Source organism: Thunnus thynnus, chromosome 11 (genome assembly GCF_963924715.1).
Source record: "Thunnus thynnus chromosome 11, fThuThy2.1, whole genome shotgun sequence".
NCBI classification, from domain to species: domain Eukaryota; kingdom Metazoa; phylum Chordata; class Actinopteri; order Scombriformes; family Scombridae; genus Thunnus; species Thunnus thynnus.
Genome location: NC_089527.1, coordinates 14277733 through 14293006, shown reverse-complemented (window position 1 = coordinate 14293006; position 15274 = coordinate 14277733). Strand labels below are relative to the sequence as shown.

The following is a 15274-nucleotide window of genomic DNA, read 5'->3' as shown; positions in this document are numbered from 1 at the left end:
GCAGGGAGCTAAATGCTAACACACCTTAGTTTAGTGTGCTATCATGGTAATATTTGCTAATTAGAACAAGAAACCATCACCTCACCTGAGGCTGAGGGTAGAGGCCATTTGTTTTGTACGTATTTGGTCATAAACCAAGGTATTGGTACAAATATAACTTTGAGCTAGAGTTGGCAGGAAAGGTTAAGGCATCACCAAAATTATTACAGTCCAATAGGTGTTGAGACATGTCACTAAAAACCACAATTGTCAACCATATCGTGGTGCTAGAGGAAATGTCAGGGGATCACCAATGTCAGTAGGATTCATCCTCTGAGAACCATGAATGTCTGCACAAAATTTTGTACCAACCCATTGGGTAGATGATGAGATATTTCATAGGATAAGTGAAAAGTTTGACCTGCTAGGGGTGCAACAGAAAAATTCAAGGATCAACTTAGGAGTCATCCTCCTAACACCATGAATATCCGGACCAAATGTCATTGCAAACCATCCAATAGTTGTCCAAACATGTCACTAAAAACCAAAAACCTGCTGCTGGCGCTAGAGGAAAAGTCAGGGAATCACCAAAGTTTGTAGGATTCGTCATCTGGGGACCATGAATATCTGCAGACAATTTTATGTCAATCCACCCAGTAGTTGTTGAGATATGTAAGTCTGGACCAACAGACTGACAGACCAACACTGCTGATGTTGGTTATTTGTAAGTTATTTGTTAGTCTTTCAAGTGAGAGTTTTTGTTTTATCATAAGTTATGCATCTAAATTAAAGTTTCAAGAATGGTGGTTAGAAATACAGAACACTTACAATCTTTGGAGGGTTGTTAATGAAAGTGGCCTAATTAGTATTGGTGTAAAATATCAGTCAGATCTTGTCTTTTACAGCCCCCCCACTCCCACTGTTCCTCCAACAAAAAAAGAAGAACCCTCAAGGCTGGACCCAACACTCAGTTTTCATCTCTGGATGTCCATGAGCAGGTTTATCTGTGAAGAGGAGGAAAAACACAGTTGTTAACAGACAACTCCACAGACATCAAGTGAGAAGATTTGAGCGATTTGTCTGATGATACCTTGCAGCTGAAAAGCTTGATGTGCTTTATGGCTGCGACTCCCACTGATTGAGCAGAGATCTCATTTCACACATGAACATCTCTCTCTCTCTCTCTGCTGTGTGTGTGTGTGCTCATACACTCTGTAGTTAGTGCCTTAACATTACATGTCTGCTTGCCCCGGGCTAGATCACAGAGAGGAGGAGGAGGAGAGCAAGAGAGATACAGAGGTGCAGTAAGTGGAGGAAGGAGGAGGTGAAAGTGAAGCCGGAAAACAGTGAATGACAAAAGAGAAAAGATGACAGAAGAAGGTTAAATTATTCTGATATTAGGTTTGGAAAACTTAAGAAGAATTATTTGGGGACTTTATTCTGATTTGACAGTTAAAAATTATGTCTCTATTTCATGTATTTGTGGTTTAATTGTGTTAAATCTGCCTGTCTTGGTTGCACCTACTGACACAAAATATGATGGACAAGTATTCACAATCTGTAAAGTAGAGTGATTATTAGATGTTTCCACAAGATTCCTTTGGGAGGAACCTTTGAGATGTTTAGACAAAATAATATTAATAACAATAATGGAAAAAAGGCATATACTTGTGGAAATCAATCATGTTTCACTAGAATGAACTCAGGTTAAAGCCTTTGAAAACCAGAGTAACATTGATCAAAGTTTACTATGACTATTCACTCAAACTCCAATAGATCCATCACCTTGAAGGCCCAAATCCGATCCCTGTGTATTGATCTACATGCTGCCACTTTGTAGCGGCAAAGTCAGATACAGGCTTAGTACCTGCAGGGCCTCTGAGTGCTTGGGGCTAGATTTATCACCACTGGGGCCCTCTGATGATGAGGCCATTTAGTCGGGGTCCCTGTAGTCCTCAGCTGATTAGCGCCAAACATCTTCCCTAATAACCTTAACAAGAACAACGCCTCAGGACGACATGCCGATGCACACAGGCGAGTGTATGCCCACAGCCCACACACACACACACACACACACACCTCCTTAGAGATAGAGGAAAGAGCTGTGGGCTACCCATCCTCCCCTCCTTCTCCTCAAAGTCACCCTTCTCCCCCTCTCTCCTCTGCTCCAGCCATAACATGGCATCTCTCACTATTTCTGGGCTGAGACCCCCCCATCCGGCTTGCATCTTCTCCGCTACCTCCCACTGCCACCCCCAATACACACACACACACACACACACACACACACACACACACACACACCCCAACCCTGTCTCACACAAGCATGAGCCAAATTGAGTTGGTTATGGTTCAAGAGTCCCACCAGCCCACATAAAGTTGCACTCAGCATCAATATGAGATAATACAATATGAATACACGCTGGAGTGTATGGAAACCCTCACCCCTCGGGATGAGGAGGGAAATTGAGAAGAGGACAATTCATGATGCTGTGAGAAGCTGTGGGGGTGATTTTAAAGACAGTAAAATCCCCTTTGGATTGTTCTCTTACAATAGTTTTCATATTTGTGTCCTATGAGTAATGTTCATACTGACAACACCCAGATGCATAGACTGCTCTCATAGACTAACTTGAAAGACTGAAAGGAAAGGGGAAAAAACAATTAAAATATCAGTTGGATTAAATATTCTGTACATGTTAAGAATAAAATCCATGCAAACTATAAATCATGTCAGCCACACATGTCAACATGACTTCATTTACTTGCTTAGCCTCATCATTTAGAGAAAAAAAGACGTTTCTTTGTTGCCAATGAACATTTTAACATCAGTTTCTCTGCCTTTACGTTGCCTTCAATTACTGTAAGAAATATGCAAGTCCATGTTAAGTGAACATGAATTACGCAAAATAGTGCACTTATCAGGACTGATGTGTTAATGTCTCAATAAAATTTGATTTAAACAAATTAAATTAGATTATTTTGTTATTGCTTGTGTAGCAACGTGTCTTCACGTGTCACTGCAGTTGTTGCAAAGGCTGGCATTAGCCTATCCACAATTTTTCATTCCATACATGAACGGTATAGATAGTGGGATGAAATCAATAACTAAAACAGCTTTTATTTGTTTGTTTGTTTAGATCCCAATCAGCTGCTGTATTGCAACACAACTCTTCTGTGTTTGAAATGTTTCAATACATAATATTGGGGCCACATTTTAAGCTTGTAGCTGCACTGCACAACATCAGTTTCTGGGTTCAAAGTACACATTGGTATCCGTATATTTTACGCGGTGACTCCACAGTCTTGACATTTTTTCTCTAATTCGTTTTCGACGCGCGAATCACACTTTTCTGACCAGGGTTCCATTATTTGTTTTTTACGAGGTACACTTGAAGGCAGCAAGAAAAGCCCCGCCATGACGTCACGTGGAGCCGTTGAGTCAGTCAGCTGAGGGAGGAACTCCAACAACAGAAAGTCAACCAGGAAGCCGAGGCTGCTAACCTGACCCACCGCCCCGGTTTGACGGCTAAACGGCGGTATTAACGTTAGGAATCACATAGTATATCAGTACAGGATTTTTTTTATTTGGTGTTTAAGTTGATACAAAGCGGCGACATGGCTTCCCTTTTCAAGAAGAAGACTGTCGATGGTAAGTTTGCTCTGTGTAAAGCGCTAGCTAACTTGTTTTTAGCCCGAGTGTACAGACTGCCGTGTTGTTCCCATCTAAAATTAGATAACACCATCCCCATTTAACTTGTTTAACCTGTTCTGGGTCCAACTAGTTTCAACCAGCAATCACACGACTGACTGAAGTCGAGAAACGGCATTGAAGCTCTGCCAAACTTAATGTATTTTAGGCGAACATGTCATTTTGTATATGGCTGGATTACAATTGAACCATTAACAATAGTTTAAGGTGTTACTCCGGTCATTTAGGTTTGCTCCCACTTGTTAATCATTAGTTAGCTATCTTTTAATATAGGAGGAGGGTTTCTGTGTTGTTACTCTAGAGCTAATTGTTCTCCAATGAAACGGGAAACATAAACTCAAATTATAGCCTACTAAAACGCATGTCAAAACACTGAATACTTTATGTCAGATAGATATAACATATAGCTAGCATATGACTGTTGTTTCTATATCATTTTTGTGTTATCATTTGGTCAGATTAATGACATTTTGACAAGCATGTCACAAGTATTTGAGCCAAATCCATGGACTTCTCTTACTCAGTACAATCTCGCATATTTTTATATCTCTCATTAATTTGGTTAAAGGCTACTACTTTCTATTCGTCCAGACTTAGGCCTTCCTGTGCTGTGAGAGTGAACAGCAATATTACCACAAAGGTTTTTTTTTTTTTCTGTGTGTATCTGTAATGTTGGAAATAATGACACTGTGTCATGCTGTCATCATAGTAGGACATGTTAATTTTAGTCAGTAATGTATAGTGCTGTCAAAACTCTGAAAAGTGTTTCAAATCTTAATATTTAAGTGTTTTTCCGCAGGCGAGGTAATCAGCCTCACAAGGTCAAAATTAATGAATCAATTATTCTATTTCAAATACTGATTATATTGACTCCTTGGGCTGGATTTCCAGAGGAAGGGCTGATAAATCCTTGTCACATCTGGACCTCAAAGTTATTTTAAGAGAATTACTTATGAAATCTAAAAGTCTGCTTTCTGCAGCTTTGACAATAGGCTCTGTATGTTACCACAAATTTTTTTCATAGCACCACCTACCTACTCCTCCCATCACTGTCATTCCAGTTTCACTCATACGGATCATCTGCACACTGTACTTACTGCGCTGTGTTACCTCTACTCCAAGCCAAGCCATTATCAGATCTTCTCAGCGGAGACATTTTTGAAATCCCCATCTCATGTCCTTAATTTCTCTCATCTCTCGCTTTCTGGACGCAGAGTTTTGGTTGTTGCCCCTGGGTGGGGTGGTTGAAGTTGTTTCTGATTATTTGGTGAATGGAGGGGGGTGGGGGTGAAATCTCTCGTATTTGTAGGACGATATCCCTCCCACTTTTGAGACGTTGTCGGCACGTCACCTTATACGTATACATGCGGCGTTCTCACAAGTGGTCCAACGCTATGACGTGTTTTGACCAAGTTCATGATTGGTGAACTTTTCAGAAAGAATAAGCATTTTTTTTCAGTTTGTTGAAGTTTGTTTTTTAGCCCCTAAAGTCATATTTCCTATAATTTATTATGGTAATATAAGCTGAATAAATTCCTTTGGAATGTATTGTTCAATTTTTCATTATTTTTTTTACCAATATAATGTCTAAACTCCACATAGATTCCCACATAGGTTTCCAGACAGGAGACACATCTATTGCATGTCTGTCCATCTTGGGAGAGGGATCCCTCCTCTGTTGCTCCTCCTGAGGTTTCTTCCTTTTTTTCACTTTCTAAGGATAGAGGATGTTGTACAGATTTTAAAGCCCTTTGAGGCAAATTTGTAATTTTTTTTAAGGTGATGTATTGTAAATGAACCAGACTTGACATGACTTAATTGATTTTTTATTTTTTTTAAGAATTTTATTTAATACTTGAAAATTCCTTTACATTTAAAATGATGAAAAGGACATTGTATATTGCAACATACAAAAGCACCTCAGACTTTAGACTGAATCTGATTTTAGGTCAGCACTGTACATACTCTGTAGTCAGTATCCAGTCCACAATAGAGTGTTAATGGAAAGAGACACAGCTGTAACTGTATTTGTTTTCTTTATGGAGCTCCTGAGTGTGTGTGTGTGTGTGTGTGTGTGTGTGTGCTTGGGTTGTCCGTCACTGGTGTGACTTCAGGGTCATGCATCATCTCACATGATGCCACTTTGTATTTGTGTGGGCAGTTCCACATTCGGCAGCGTCAGTGTGCCGTCTCATTGTGCTGCTGATTACTCTGGTATTTCATGTCCATGTGCGCACACACACACTCACACACTGTCTGCTCACTATTCAGGCACTCAATAGATGTGTTAGATTTCTCCCACAGCTGTGCAGCTAATTTTATTGCACAAGAAATGTAGAGATGTCCAACTTGAAAATGTATCATCTTTACAGATTTTCAGAGCAACTTAAAGAAAAAGAGAGGACATGGTAGATGGTGGTCGGGATATGAAAAAAGATGCTTGTCTACATCTTTTCTGCTGTTGCTGTGCTTTCTGTTCAGCTGTCAGCTTCAGATTATGTCGGCTGTACAAGTCATGAGTGATGTCAGGTATCAAACACTTCACTTAGCTGCATTTTTGTATTTGGAGGGAGTATCAAAAGACGAGAACTGTAGCAAATCCAAAGGTGTTTTAGCTTGACTTTTCCATTGAAATACAAGTGATGTATGGCTGCCATAAATGGTTATTTTTATTATTGATTAATCTGGTGATTATTGTCTGGATTTATCATTAGTTGTTTGGTCTATAAAATGTCAGAAAAGGGTGACAAACATCTCTCACTGATTCCCAAAGCCCAAGATGCAACCTAAAATGTCTTGTTTTGTCCTGACCAACAGTCCACAACCACAAAGATATCCAGATAAAATAATTATCAAGATAGTTGGCGATTAATTTTCTGTCGACTGATTAATCGACCAATTGTTGCAGCTCTTTCAAGTGATGTGAAAGATCATACGTATTCGATAGGCTCAAAAGTAAAAGTTCATATATGTAATCACATAAATTCAGAAGTGTGTATTTGCATTTTGGAAGTGATAGTAGGAAGGTATTGTAGCTTTGACAGAACTGATGTCTTCTTTTCTGTCTCTCATTAGACATAATCAAGGAACAGTCAAAGGAGCTGCGTGGCACCCAGAGACAGATCACCAGGGACAGAGCGGCACTGGAGAAACAAGAGAAACAAATGGTGAGATGCACGCACACACACACACACACACACACACACACACACACACACACACACAAAGTTTGAGGAAAAACAAAATATCCATTTGCACGGCATTTTACATAGATTTCTACATATTGCATCAATGCCCAATCAAGACCCCCCTGTTTCCCCAACACACACACGCACACACACACACACACACACACACACACACACACACGCATCTACACTACCTCCACTTCCTACAATTTGGGATTTAGCCTGATTAGCTAATGGGTCTAAATTAATAGACAAGATAGATTTGGTATGGTGGCTTTGCTTCGGGCAAATGAGACCATATTCTCTCTCTCTCTCACACACACACTCACACACACACACTCACACAGGCTCACACACAGTTACATGATAAGGCTATATTCACAGAAGCACATAACATTTCCCCTGGCTGAAAGATGAAAGAAACAGGCTGTGTCCTCTCCCCTTTGTTGTATTAAGTAAATATCATACAGGACATAATTACCTCCCCGGGGAACCAGATTTTTTATTTCTCATTAATGATTTCCGCTAATTAGTCTAGTTTTTAAAGCTTTGTTGCGCATTCTGAATAAAAGATACCTTCGCTACAGTATGGAAATGACCTATATTTGCAGTTTAGCACAATTATGACCATCTGTTGCCCCCCACGATGCACGCATTGTGTGTGTCTGCACACACTTGCATGCAAGCCAATACCGCAAAAAACAGACACAGGTTGTTCCCCCCAAAACCCAGGCACCTTTTCAGTCACGTTCTTCATTTTTATGTATTTTTATAGGACTTAAAGAAAAGAAACTTACATATCATGAAGGTCTACATTCAGGATATCAAAATTTGATTCAAAATTATGAAATTTGAACATAAGGCCTTAAAAATATCTGCTTTATTTTATCATAGTTACACTTGGTGTTTCTTTTAACAATTTTTAATCTGCTGTTCATTCTATTTAAGAAGTTTCATTTACTGGGGTCAATACAGATTTCTATTTTTTTTTTTTTGTTATGGCTGTTAAACTGACGTTAGAACAATTTGAGACAATGCTAAAAACATTTTAAAGATGAAATCTGGCTTTCTGAAACAACATCTGTAAAATCCACCTGATATTTGGATGGAAGCTGGAATCTGCAGCATTTAGTTTATACATAAAGACTCCCAGTTCCTACCAGGCAAAGCGAACAGCCTCACAGTTGTGTGCTTCCTTCTTTCATGTCTATCTATCTATCTATCGCCCCTCCACCCCTTCCTCCTTCCCTGACAAGGCAGTAAATAAGACGTTATAAGCTTCACATCGGCAGCAGTCCCACTGCTCTCGTCTGCATTTTTCCCCCCCGTTAATGCATTCATAGTTTTTCAGATGACAGTGCAGTTGACATTATTATTGTCACAGTCTTCTTTTTTTTTTCTTATACAGCTCTAGTTTTTTTTCCTCCTTGGCATTAATTTGAGGTTTTGCTCTATTCACAAACAGACAAAGATAGACTGAAACTAATGCACCTGCTCTCTCTCTCTGTTGTGTGTGTGTGAGTGTGTTAGAGAGAGAGACAGAGAGCTGAGAATCAGACATTAATAATTGATTGTTATTTCCTGGAGAGGATGCTTTCAGCGCACACACAAGAAATAAACAAAGCATGCTGGTGCTGTTGTAGCTGTGCTGAGAGGTCTGGCTAGCTTACTGTAACCTGGAGCTCCACTCTCGTCTCCTGGGACGCTCACACACACACTCGTGCCCACACACACACAATCCCTGTGGGCATTTGTGTATATTCTGATGTTTACTAAAGCTAAAAGCATGTATTTGCTTGCCAGTAAGTAAGGCCTGATCTTGATGACTGTGTTTATTATAGACTGTGTCTATATTTGCTAATACTTATGTCTCTCTGGAGATTTGTGGATATGTTTATTTATCAATTCTTGGTGTGTGTGTGTGTGCATGTGTACACACACTATAGAAAATATAGACAGAAAAGAAGCTTCTCTGACAAGTGATGGATGTCTAAAATCACCCATCTGCATCCATCCTGATTCTCCTGGATCTTAATGTGGCTTTTAACACGGTTAAGCATGTCGTATCGCCGAGACTGACGGTGAATTGGTGGCGTTCACCGACACTATGAAGTTCTCAAAATATTATTTGGATAGAAATTTCTCTGTTTTGCAAGATAGCTGCTCTGCTATGTGATTATTCTTAATTTTTATACTTACAAAGGAACATTATTTCTAAACATAATTCATATCTAGTCTCTCAGTAGCCTCAATGGATTTGTTCCAGATATCCACAGTATATTTGGGCTGCTTACTGCCCCTTCAAAAACTATTTTTTTTAAAATTTGTATATGGACAATGCACACGGTAAGATTTACACACTATTAGTGTTTAGTAGAAAATATTCAGACACAACTCTAAGTGTAAGAAAGTGTACCTATTTCTCAAATCCCAATCCCCCCCTTCTCTCCCCTTCCCAGGAGGCAGAGATCAAGAAAATGGCTAAGAGTGGTAACCGGGAGGCGTGTAAGATCCTCGCCAAGCAGTTGGTCCAGCTGCGGAAGCAGAAGAACCGCACGTACGCCGTCAGCTCCAAGGTCACCTCCATGTCTACGCAGACGAAGGTCATGAACTCCCAAATGAAGATGGCCGGCGCCATGTCCTCCACAGCCAAGGTAAGATCCTTGAACCTGGCAGTTCAGCGTCAGTTCATTCCAACTGGTATGAGGTCTGGTTTTTTAAATGTTAAAAGGGCTGCACTGTTAACAGGCAAATAAAAAACAGATTAGATATTAACGTCTGTTAGAATACAAGCTGTTGTCAAAAATTTGTTAAAGAAAACTGGAAACAAAAGATTTTCCAAAAATATTTTAAAAGTAGAAAACCAGAACTTCTTTCTTGCATCCTTCGACTTTGCACATGAACTAGTTTCAGTGTTTACTGGTATCAATATTTCAGTGTTGTAATTAAAGTATTAATGTGGGATCTGTTCATGTCTAAAGCTGAGTCTCAGCGTTGTTAATAAAGTGTGAGAGGTAGTAATTGGCCAGGAGCGATGCACTGTACAGAGTCAGACATGACAAACATAGATAGGTCAAATATAATTAGGATCAGATTAATGGAGTGTGATGAGGTTGTTGTGTGGCTGTTTGAGAGAATCATTTTATGTCAGACACACACACAGAGTTTATTTATGCAAAGATTAAATGCTTTTCTAGAAAGAAGAAGTCGCAGCTTCCATTCGATGAATAGTGCAACACTTTCCTCTCTCAGTTATCAGACTTGTGGATCAACATGGTTCGGAGCAATATGTCAAAGACAGTAAAGTGGAGACAGGAATATATCTTATCTATTGTCAGGCTCAGCTGTGAAAGTAGGCCATGTTTGTGCTGATCTTTCACAGGAAGGAGGAGGGGGGGGGGGGATGCATAATTTCTGAATTAGTTTTTGTTTTTTGTAGCATCTCTATTATCCTAATGTGCTAATGGATGCAGAACAAGCCTTTTAAAACCCTATTTCAACCTAAGTAATACTACCCTGGGACTCCCACTCATATGTGTTAAGTACAGAAATCAGCTGTAAACTACTCCTTGGGAATTTGCCATGTCAAGTGATTTACCTTTAGTATTTTTGTGAGAATAGAGGTTCTTTATATCAACACCAATTTAACCAAACTTATCCCAGTTGAATTTAGTTTTTGGGATTTTTTTTGTCGTCCTATGTTGAAAAGAAGGCCACACTGAAAAGTCTTGAAACATCCAGTATGATGGGAGATCGGCTGACAACCTTGAGAGTAATTCTCTAACCTTCTTATGTACAGACGATGCAAGCAGTGAACAAAAAGATGGATCCACAGAAGACCCTAAAGACCATGCAAGACTTCCAGAAGGAGAACATGAAGATGGGCATGACCGAGGAAATGAGTAAGGACATGCAGTGCACACACTAAGAGCTCTGGTATTTACAGGCTTCTCAAAACCAGATTGTCAGAATGTATGTGAACGGTGTGAGAAGTGACGTGTTGAAAAATATATGATGTATAGTTGGAGAAGCTTTTCAATTCTCTGTGTAAATGCAAACACACAAGCATCCAGTTAAACACACTTGATTGCAAAATAGCTCTTTTCCAAAAAAAAGCCAACTTCTGTCTGACTCTAAAGTCCAAACTGTGATTGAAAATCAGTATATTTGACTCGTCTGTGCTTCTCCTCACCCTCCCTGTCTCACTGTCTGTCCAGTAAACGACACTTTGGATGAGATCTTTGATGAGTCTGGAGATGAAGAGGAATCTCAGGACATTGTCAACCAGGTTCTGGATGAGATCGGCATTGAGATCTCAGGAAAGGTAAGACAGGTTTCAGCAGCTTTCATACTTAAAGTATAGTACAAATCCTTACTTTGCACTATATGCTGTTAGAAAACACTTTTAAACCCATTGTTTCATTTAGTTTAATTTACTTTTATTTAAGTACTATCACTATCCAGGTAAAAATTAGACAATTTAAATACAATTTGATCATTTTCCTGTAGTAAAAAAGTTACAAGATAAAGTTTTACCACATTTTACACATGTCTTAATGGAGCACACATCCCATAGCAGCATTAGCTGAACAATAAATGCTCCACATGGCTTTTAGTCGACTGTTAAAATGTATTCCAGCTGCCACACGGTGGGGCTAGCCCTCAGCTCTTCTAGCTGTGTGTCTGCTGTAGTCTGTGTGGCTGCCAGGCTGGCCATCTGCTGAGAGGCGGGCTCCCCCTGGGGGCCCCAATGAGTTATTACCGTTCACAAAACAACATAAAAGCCTACAAATTGTCCAATAAACGAACCCACAGCTGGAGAGAACAAACAGGTAGTTTCACAAAAAGCCCCAAAACTGTTTTTGGCACTTACTGCTCAATCACAAGAAAAGACAAATAATAATCTGAATGTTCTCGTATAATGTGCTTTCTTAGAAAAGCAGAACAATAAAAGCTTGCTTGGATCAACCCTAAAGCTGGAAAGGAATTACAAAGATTTATTATATTCACAGGAATTATGCTGCCATGTTTATAAGTGTGGAAACTAACAAATGTTTTTCAGCATATGTAAAGGGTAATTCTAGTTTGAACCGAGATCTACATATTTTAATTATGTTATGATGATGAGTTGTAACACTTACATAATACCAGTTTAAAAACCTTAAAAAATGCTGGAAAAATAAGACCAACAATCTGTGGAGATGAACAACAAAAAAAGAGTTTTTTTCCAATATTTTTGACAAGACCTGCTTCAATAAATCCAGTGAGCTTGAAAAGGTTTTAGCTTTGACTTTGGAGTGGCAGCAGGCAGCTGTACATGGCTGCCAATTTTACACCAAGTACAAAGCTTTGTGTTTGTGTATGTGTTAAGTTTGAATTGAACATGCATGCTAATGGATTTTTCTTCTGCCCCTGTTTGTGTGTGTGTGTGTGTGCGTGTGTCCAGATGGTGAGAGCTCCAGCTGCAGGAAAGAGTGTCCCCGGCGCTGCTTCCTCTCAACAAGCCACCATCTCTGACGACGAGATCGAGAGACAGCTCCGAGCCCTGGGAGTGGACTAATTGTCTTCCTTTGTATTGATGTTCTCATTATGAACCAGTGCAACATTAATACTGGGACTCTGTTAGACACTGGTTTGATCATGGTTGAAGTGCTTCAGGTGTAACAATGGGTACACACACACACACACACACACACACACACACACACACACACACACACACACACACACACACACATATTTATATAAACATTCAAAGGCATGCAGACGGACAGATTTAATGTACATCACATATATATATTCAGACATTCTGTGGCAGGTCGCCTTACAGATCATGAGGGCAGAACATCTGATCTATTTATGCTAGAGTAATATTTATTATGACATCAGCGTGGCCACAGCCTGAAGGTGGACTAATAGATGCTTGACATAAAGAGTACTGAATACCTTCACCGTTGTTTACCACCCATCTTCATCTTAATAAGGGCTACAGTGTAAACAACCTTGAAATTAGCTTTTCCTATCTGATATTTTGGTTTAATTTCCATAAGCTTTTACGTGACTGAAGATGGGTGGTCTTTCAGAACGTTATAATGACTTAAACATGGTAATTAAAACAAGCTGAAGGGTTGTCAGTAAGCAGATGGAACTTATGCTTCCATCTCAAACTAGTTACCCACTATCTTTATTGCCATCTGACTCACTCCATCTGAGGCAAACTGTCCTCGTTAAAGCATTCACTGTAAAATGTTTCCATTATTTTGTGGGTAAGATGCTGTCATTTAATTTCTTTGCCATCATAAAGTATCAGAGATAAGATTTCACCATGCAAGTGAAAGCGAGAAAATGCATCATCACGCAATTGTCACAGAACAAATGAAACAACTAGCTAATTATCATGCTTTTAAAATCCTTATGTATGTTACCATAGATACAGGAGAAGATGTAATTCAGAGAAACACATGCATGTGAAATGTGTATCTGATGTTATTGCCCTCGGGCGAGAATAAAGTCTTCACTTCACCTCAAAATAATGCATGAGATTGTGAAACGGAGTGATCTGAGGGCAAACTGGCTAGCATTTAATTAACAGCGTTGAGGTCGTGATGCTGTACAGATCGTCTGAGAAAACGTAATCAAACACAAATTGGAATTTACGAAAGGCTGGAATATCAAAGAGTTTTAAATCGATAGTTTGATACTACTGAGTAATCAAATTAGGGTAGTTTTTTTTTCTTTTCTTTTTGGTTGATGTTTGCTGCCTGATTGTGTATCTTATATCGGACATGGGATTTATACAGTGATTGTAGGATGACACTGGTCCTGCAGTCCTTCTTCTCTTTCAGCTGCTGTGCAGTTACTTTCATTTGTTGTATTAAGTTGCCTCACTCACAAACATACAAACACACACTACAGCCACGATGTGATGGAAGTGTTTGCTAACACACTGTGATCCAGGAGGTGTTTCTCTCCTCTTCAGAGCTGAAGCTGATTCTTCTATCCGGTGATCAGTTCATCATGTGTCAGTCAGCTTCAGGCCTCATGAGAGTGACACTGACATCTGCTGACGTTGATTTAGTCTTTTGTCTTACGCTCTCTCTGGCATTTTGTTTCTATTGCCAAAAATAAAATAAAAATGTCATTCTTGCATGTATCTGACATGTACAATACATAATACATTGTTTTTTTGTTTATTTCTTGCAAAATAATTCTCTCCTTTACCTTTTAACAATCATTCTGATTGTGAGCGAAAACAATGTTTTAACAGATTTTGACATTGTTTGAGTGTAATCTGATTGTTTGGAAATTTCCACACTTTTTAAGTGTATGTATCCTCATCTTTGTTTGTTTCCTCGGTCATTGTAAAGTGACTATGTACAGGGGCTTTTATAAGTAATAAAGTTTCTTCAGGTAAATTTTGGTGACTCTCTAGTGTATATTTCCCTTTAAAGGACCATGCCAGTGTTTTTGCAGCCTTTAACTCCATAACTGAAAATTATGTATACTTAACGTTTTTCCTGACATTGTAAAATCAGTGCTGTACAGTTTTAGACTTTCAGATGCAGTTTACCATCATCCCAGGTAGCCTTTCCATTCATTTCCATATGGCATGAAAACTAAATGGCAGACTCTCGAAATCTGCTCTAATTGTCTAATACGTCACATTTGCACATCAAGTCTGCATTAAGTTTTGTCAAAGTGACGTTATGTCAAGCAGTGCAGAGACTTCAATCAATCTGCAATGATGCAATGCAGTCATACAGAAATGAATGTAAACCAGTGGATGTCTAGGAAAACAGAAAATTTACATCCAAATATCTAACACACACCAGCATGGTTTGCAAAAAACTGTTAGCTGCGATGTAAAGTATATGTGATTTGTAGTTAAGAGGATAAATCATGCTTTAAGCACAAGACACTGGAGTACAAACTTATTCTTTTTAGTTAAGTAAAAGCTTGTAATGCACTCAGAGAGAAGTGTGATTAGTCATTCACATCTTGTAAAATTAAATAGGTGATATGGCCACAAAGTTCTCTAAATATATAAACTATGTAAACATTATGTAAACGTAAAGTTAGGGGAAAATACCAAGAGTAAGTTCTAAATCAAGGTCTTATATCCTCAAGAGAATCAGTATTAAGGCATCTGTGAAACCAACGTTATGGCTTCTTCCATGTAGTAGTTTTTCCTCTTCAGCATATCATGCCTATTACTTTCCACCTCAGAAGTATGACAGCGTTCGATGACTACACTCCATTTATTTCCCCTGACAACACCCAAGTTTGACAGCTGTACATGAATCACTGTGGGAACTGCTTGTTTCTGGATCAAGTTGTCTTCTAGCTTTATTTATGAATCTCCCGCGACACCCCAATGAGTTGTACAATTCTTGTT

The 15274-nt window shown here is 39.1% G+C and overlaps 1 protein-coding gene across 1 annotated transcript; it reads left to right on the top strand.

Annotated features, from left to right (window-relative positions):
• Nucleotides 1-3424: 3424 nt before the first annotated feature.
• On the top strand, nucleotides 3425-14299 carry chmp2ba (charged multivesicular body protein 2Ba). Its single transcript, XM_067603275.1, has 6 exons — nucleotides 3425-3631; nucleotides 6767-6858; nucleotides 9339-9533; nucleotides 10679-10781; nucleotides 11097-11203; nucleotides 12326-14299. Exons 1-6 carry the CDS (start codon nucleotides 3598-3600, stop codon nucleotides 12437-12439), a joined length of 645 nt encoding a protein of 214 aa, XP_067459376.1. The 5' UTR covers nucleotides 3425-3597; the 3' UTR covers nucleotides 12440-14299.
• The last annotated feature ends 975 nt before the right edge of the window (nucleotides 14300-15274 follow it).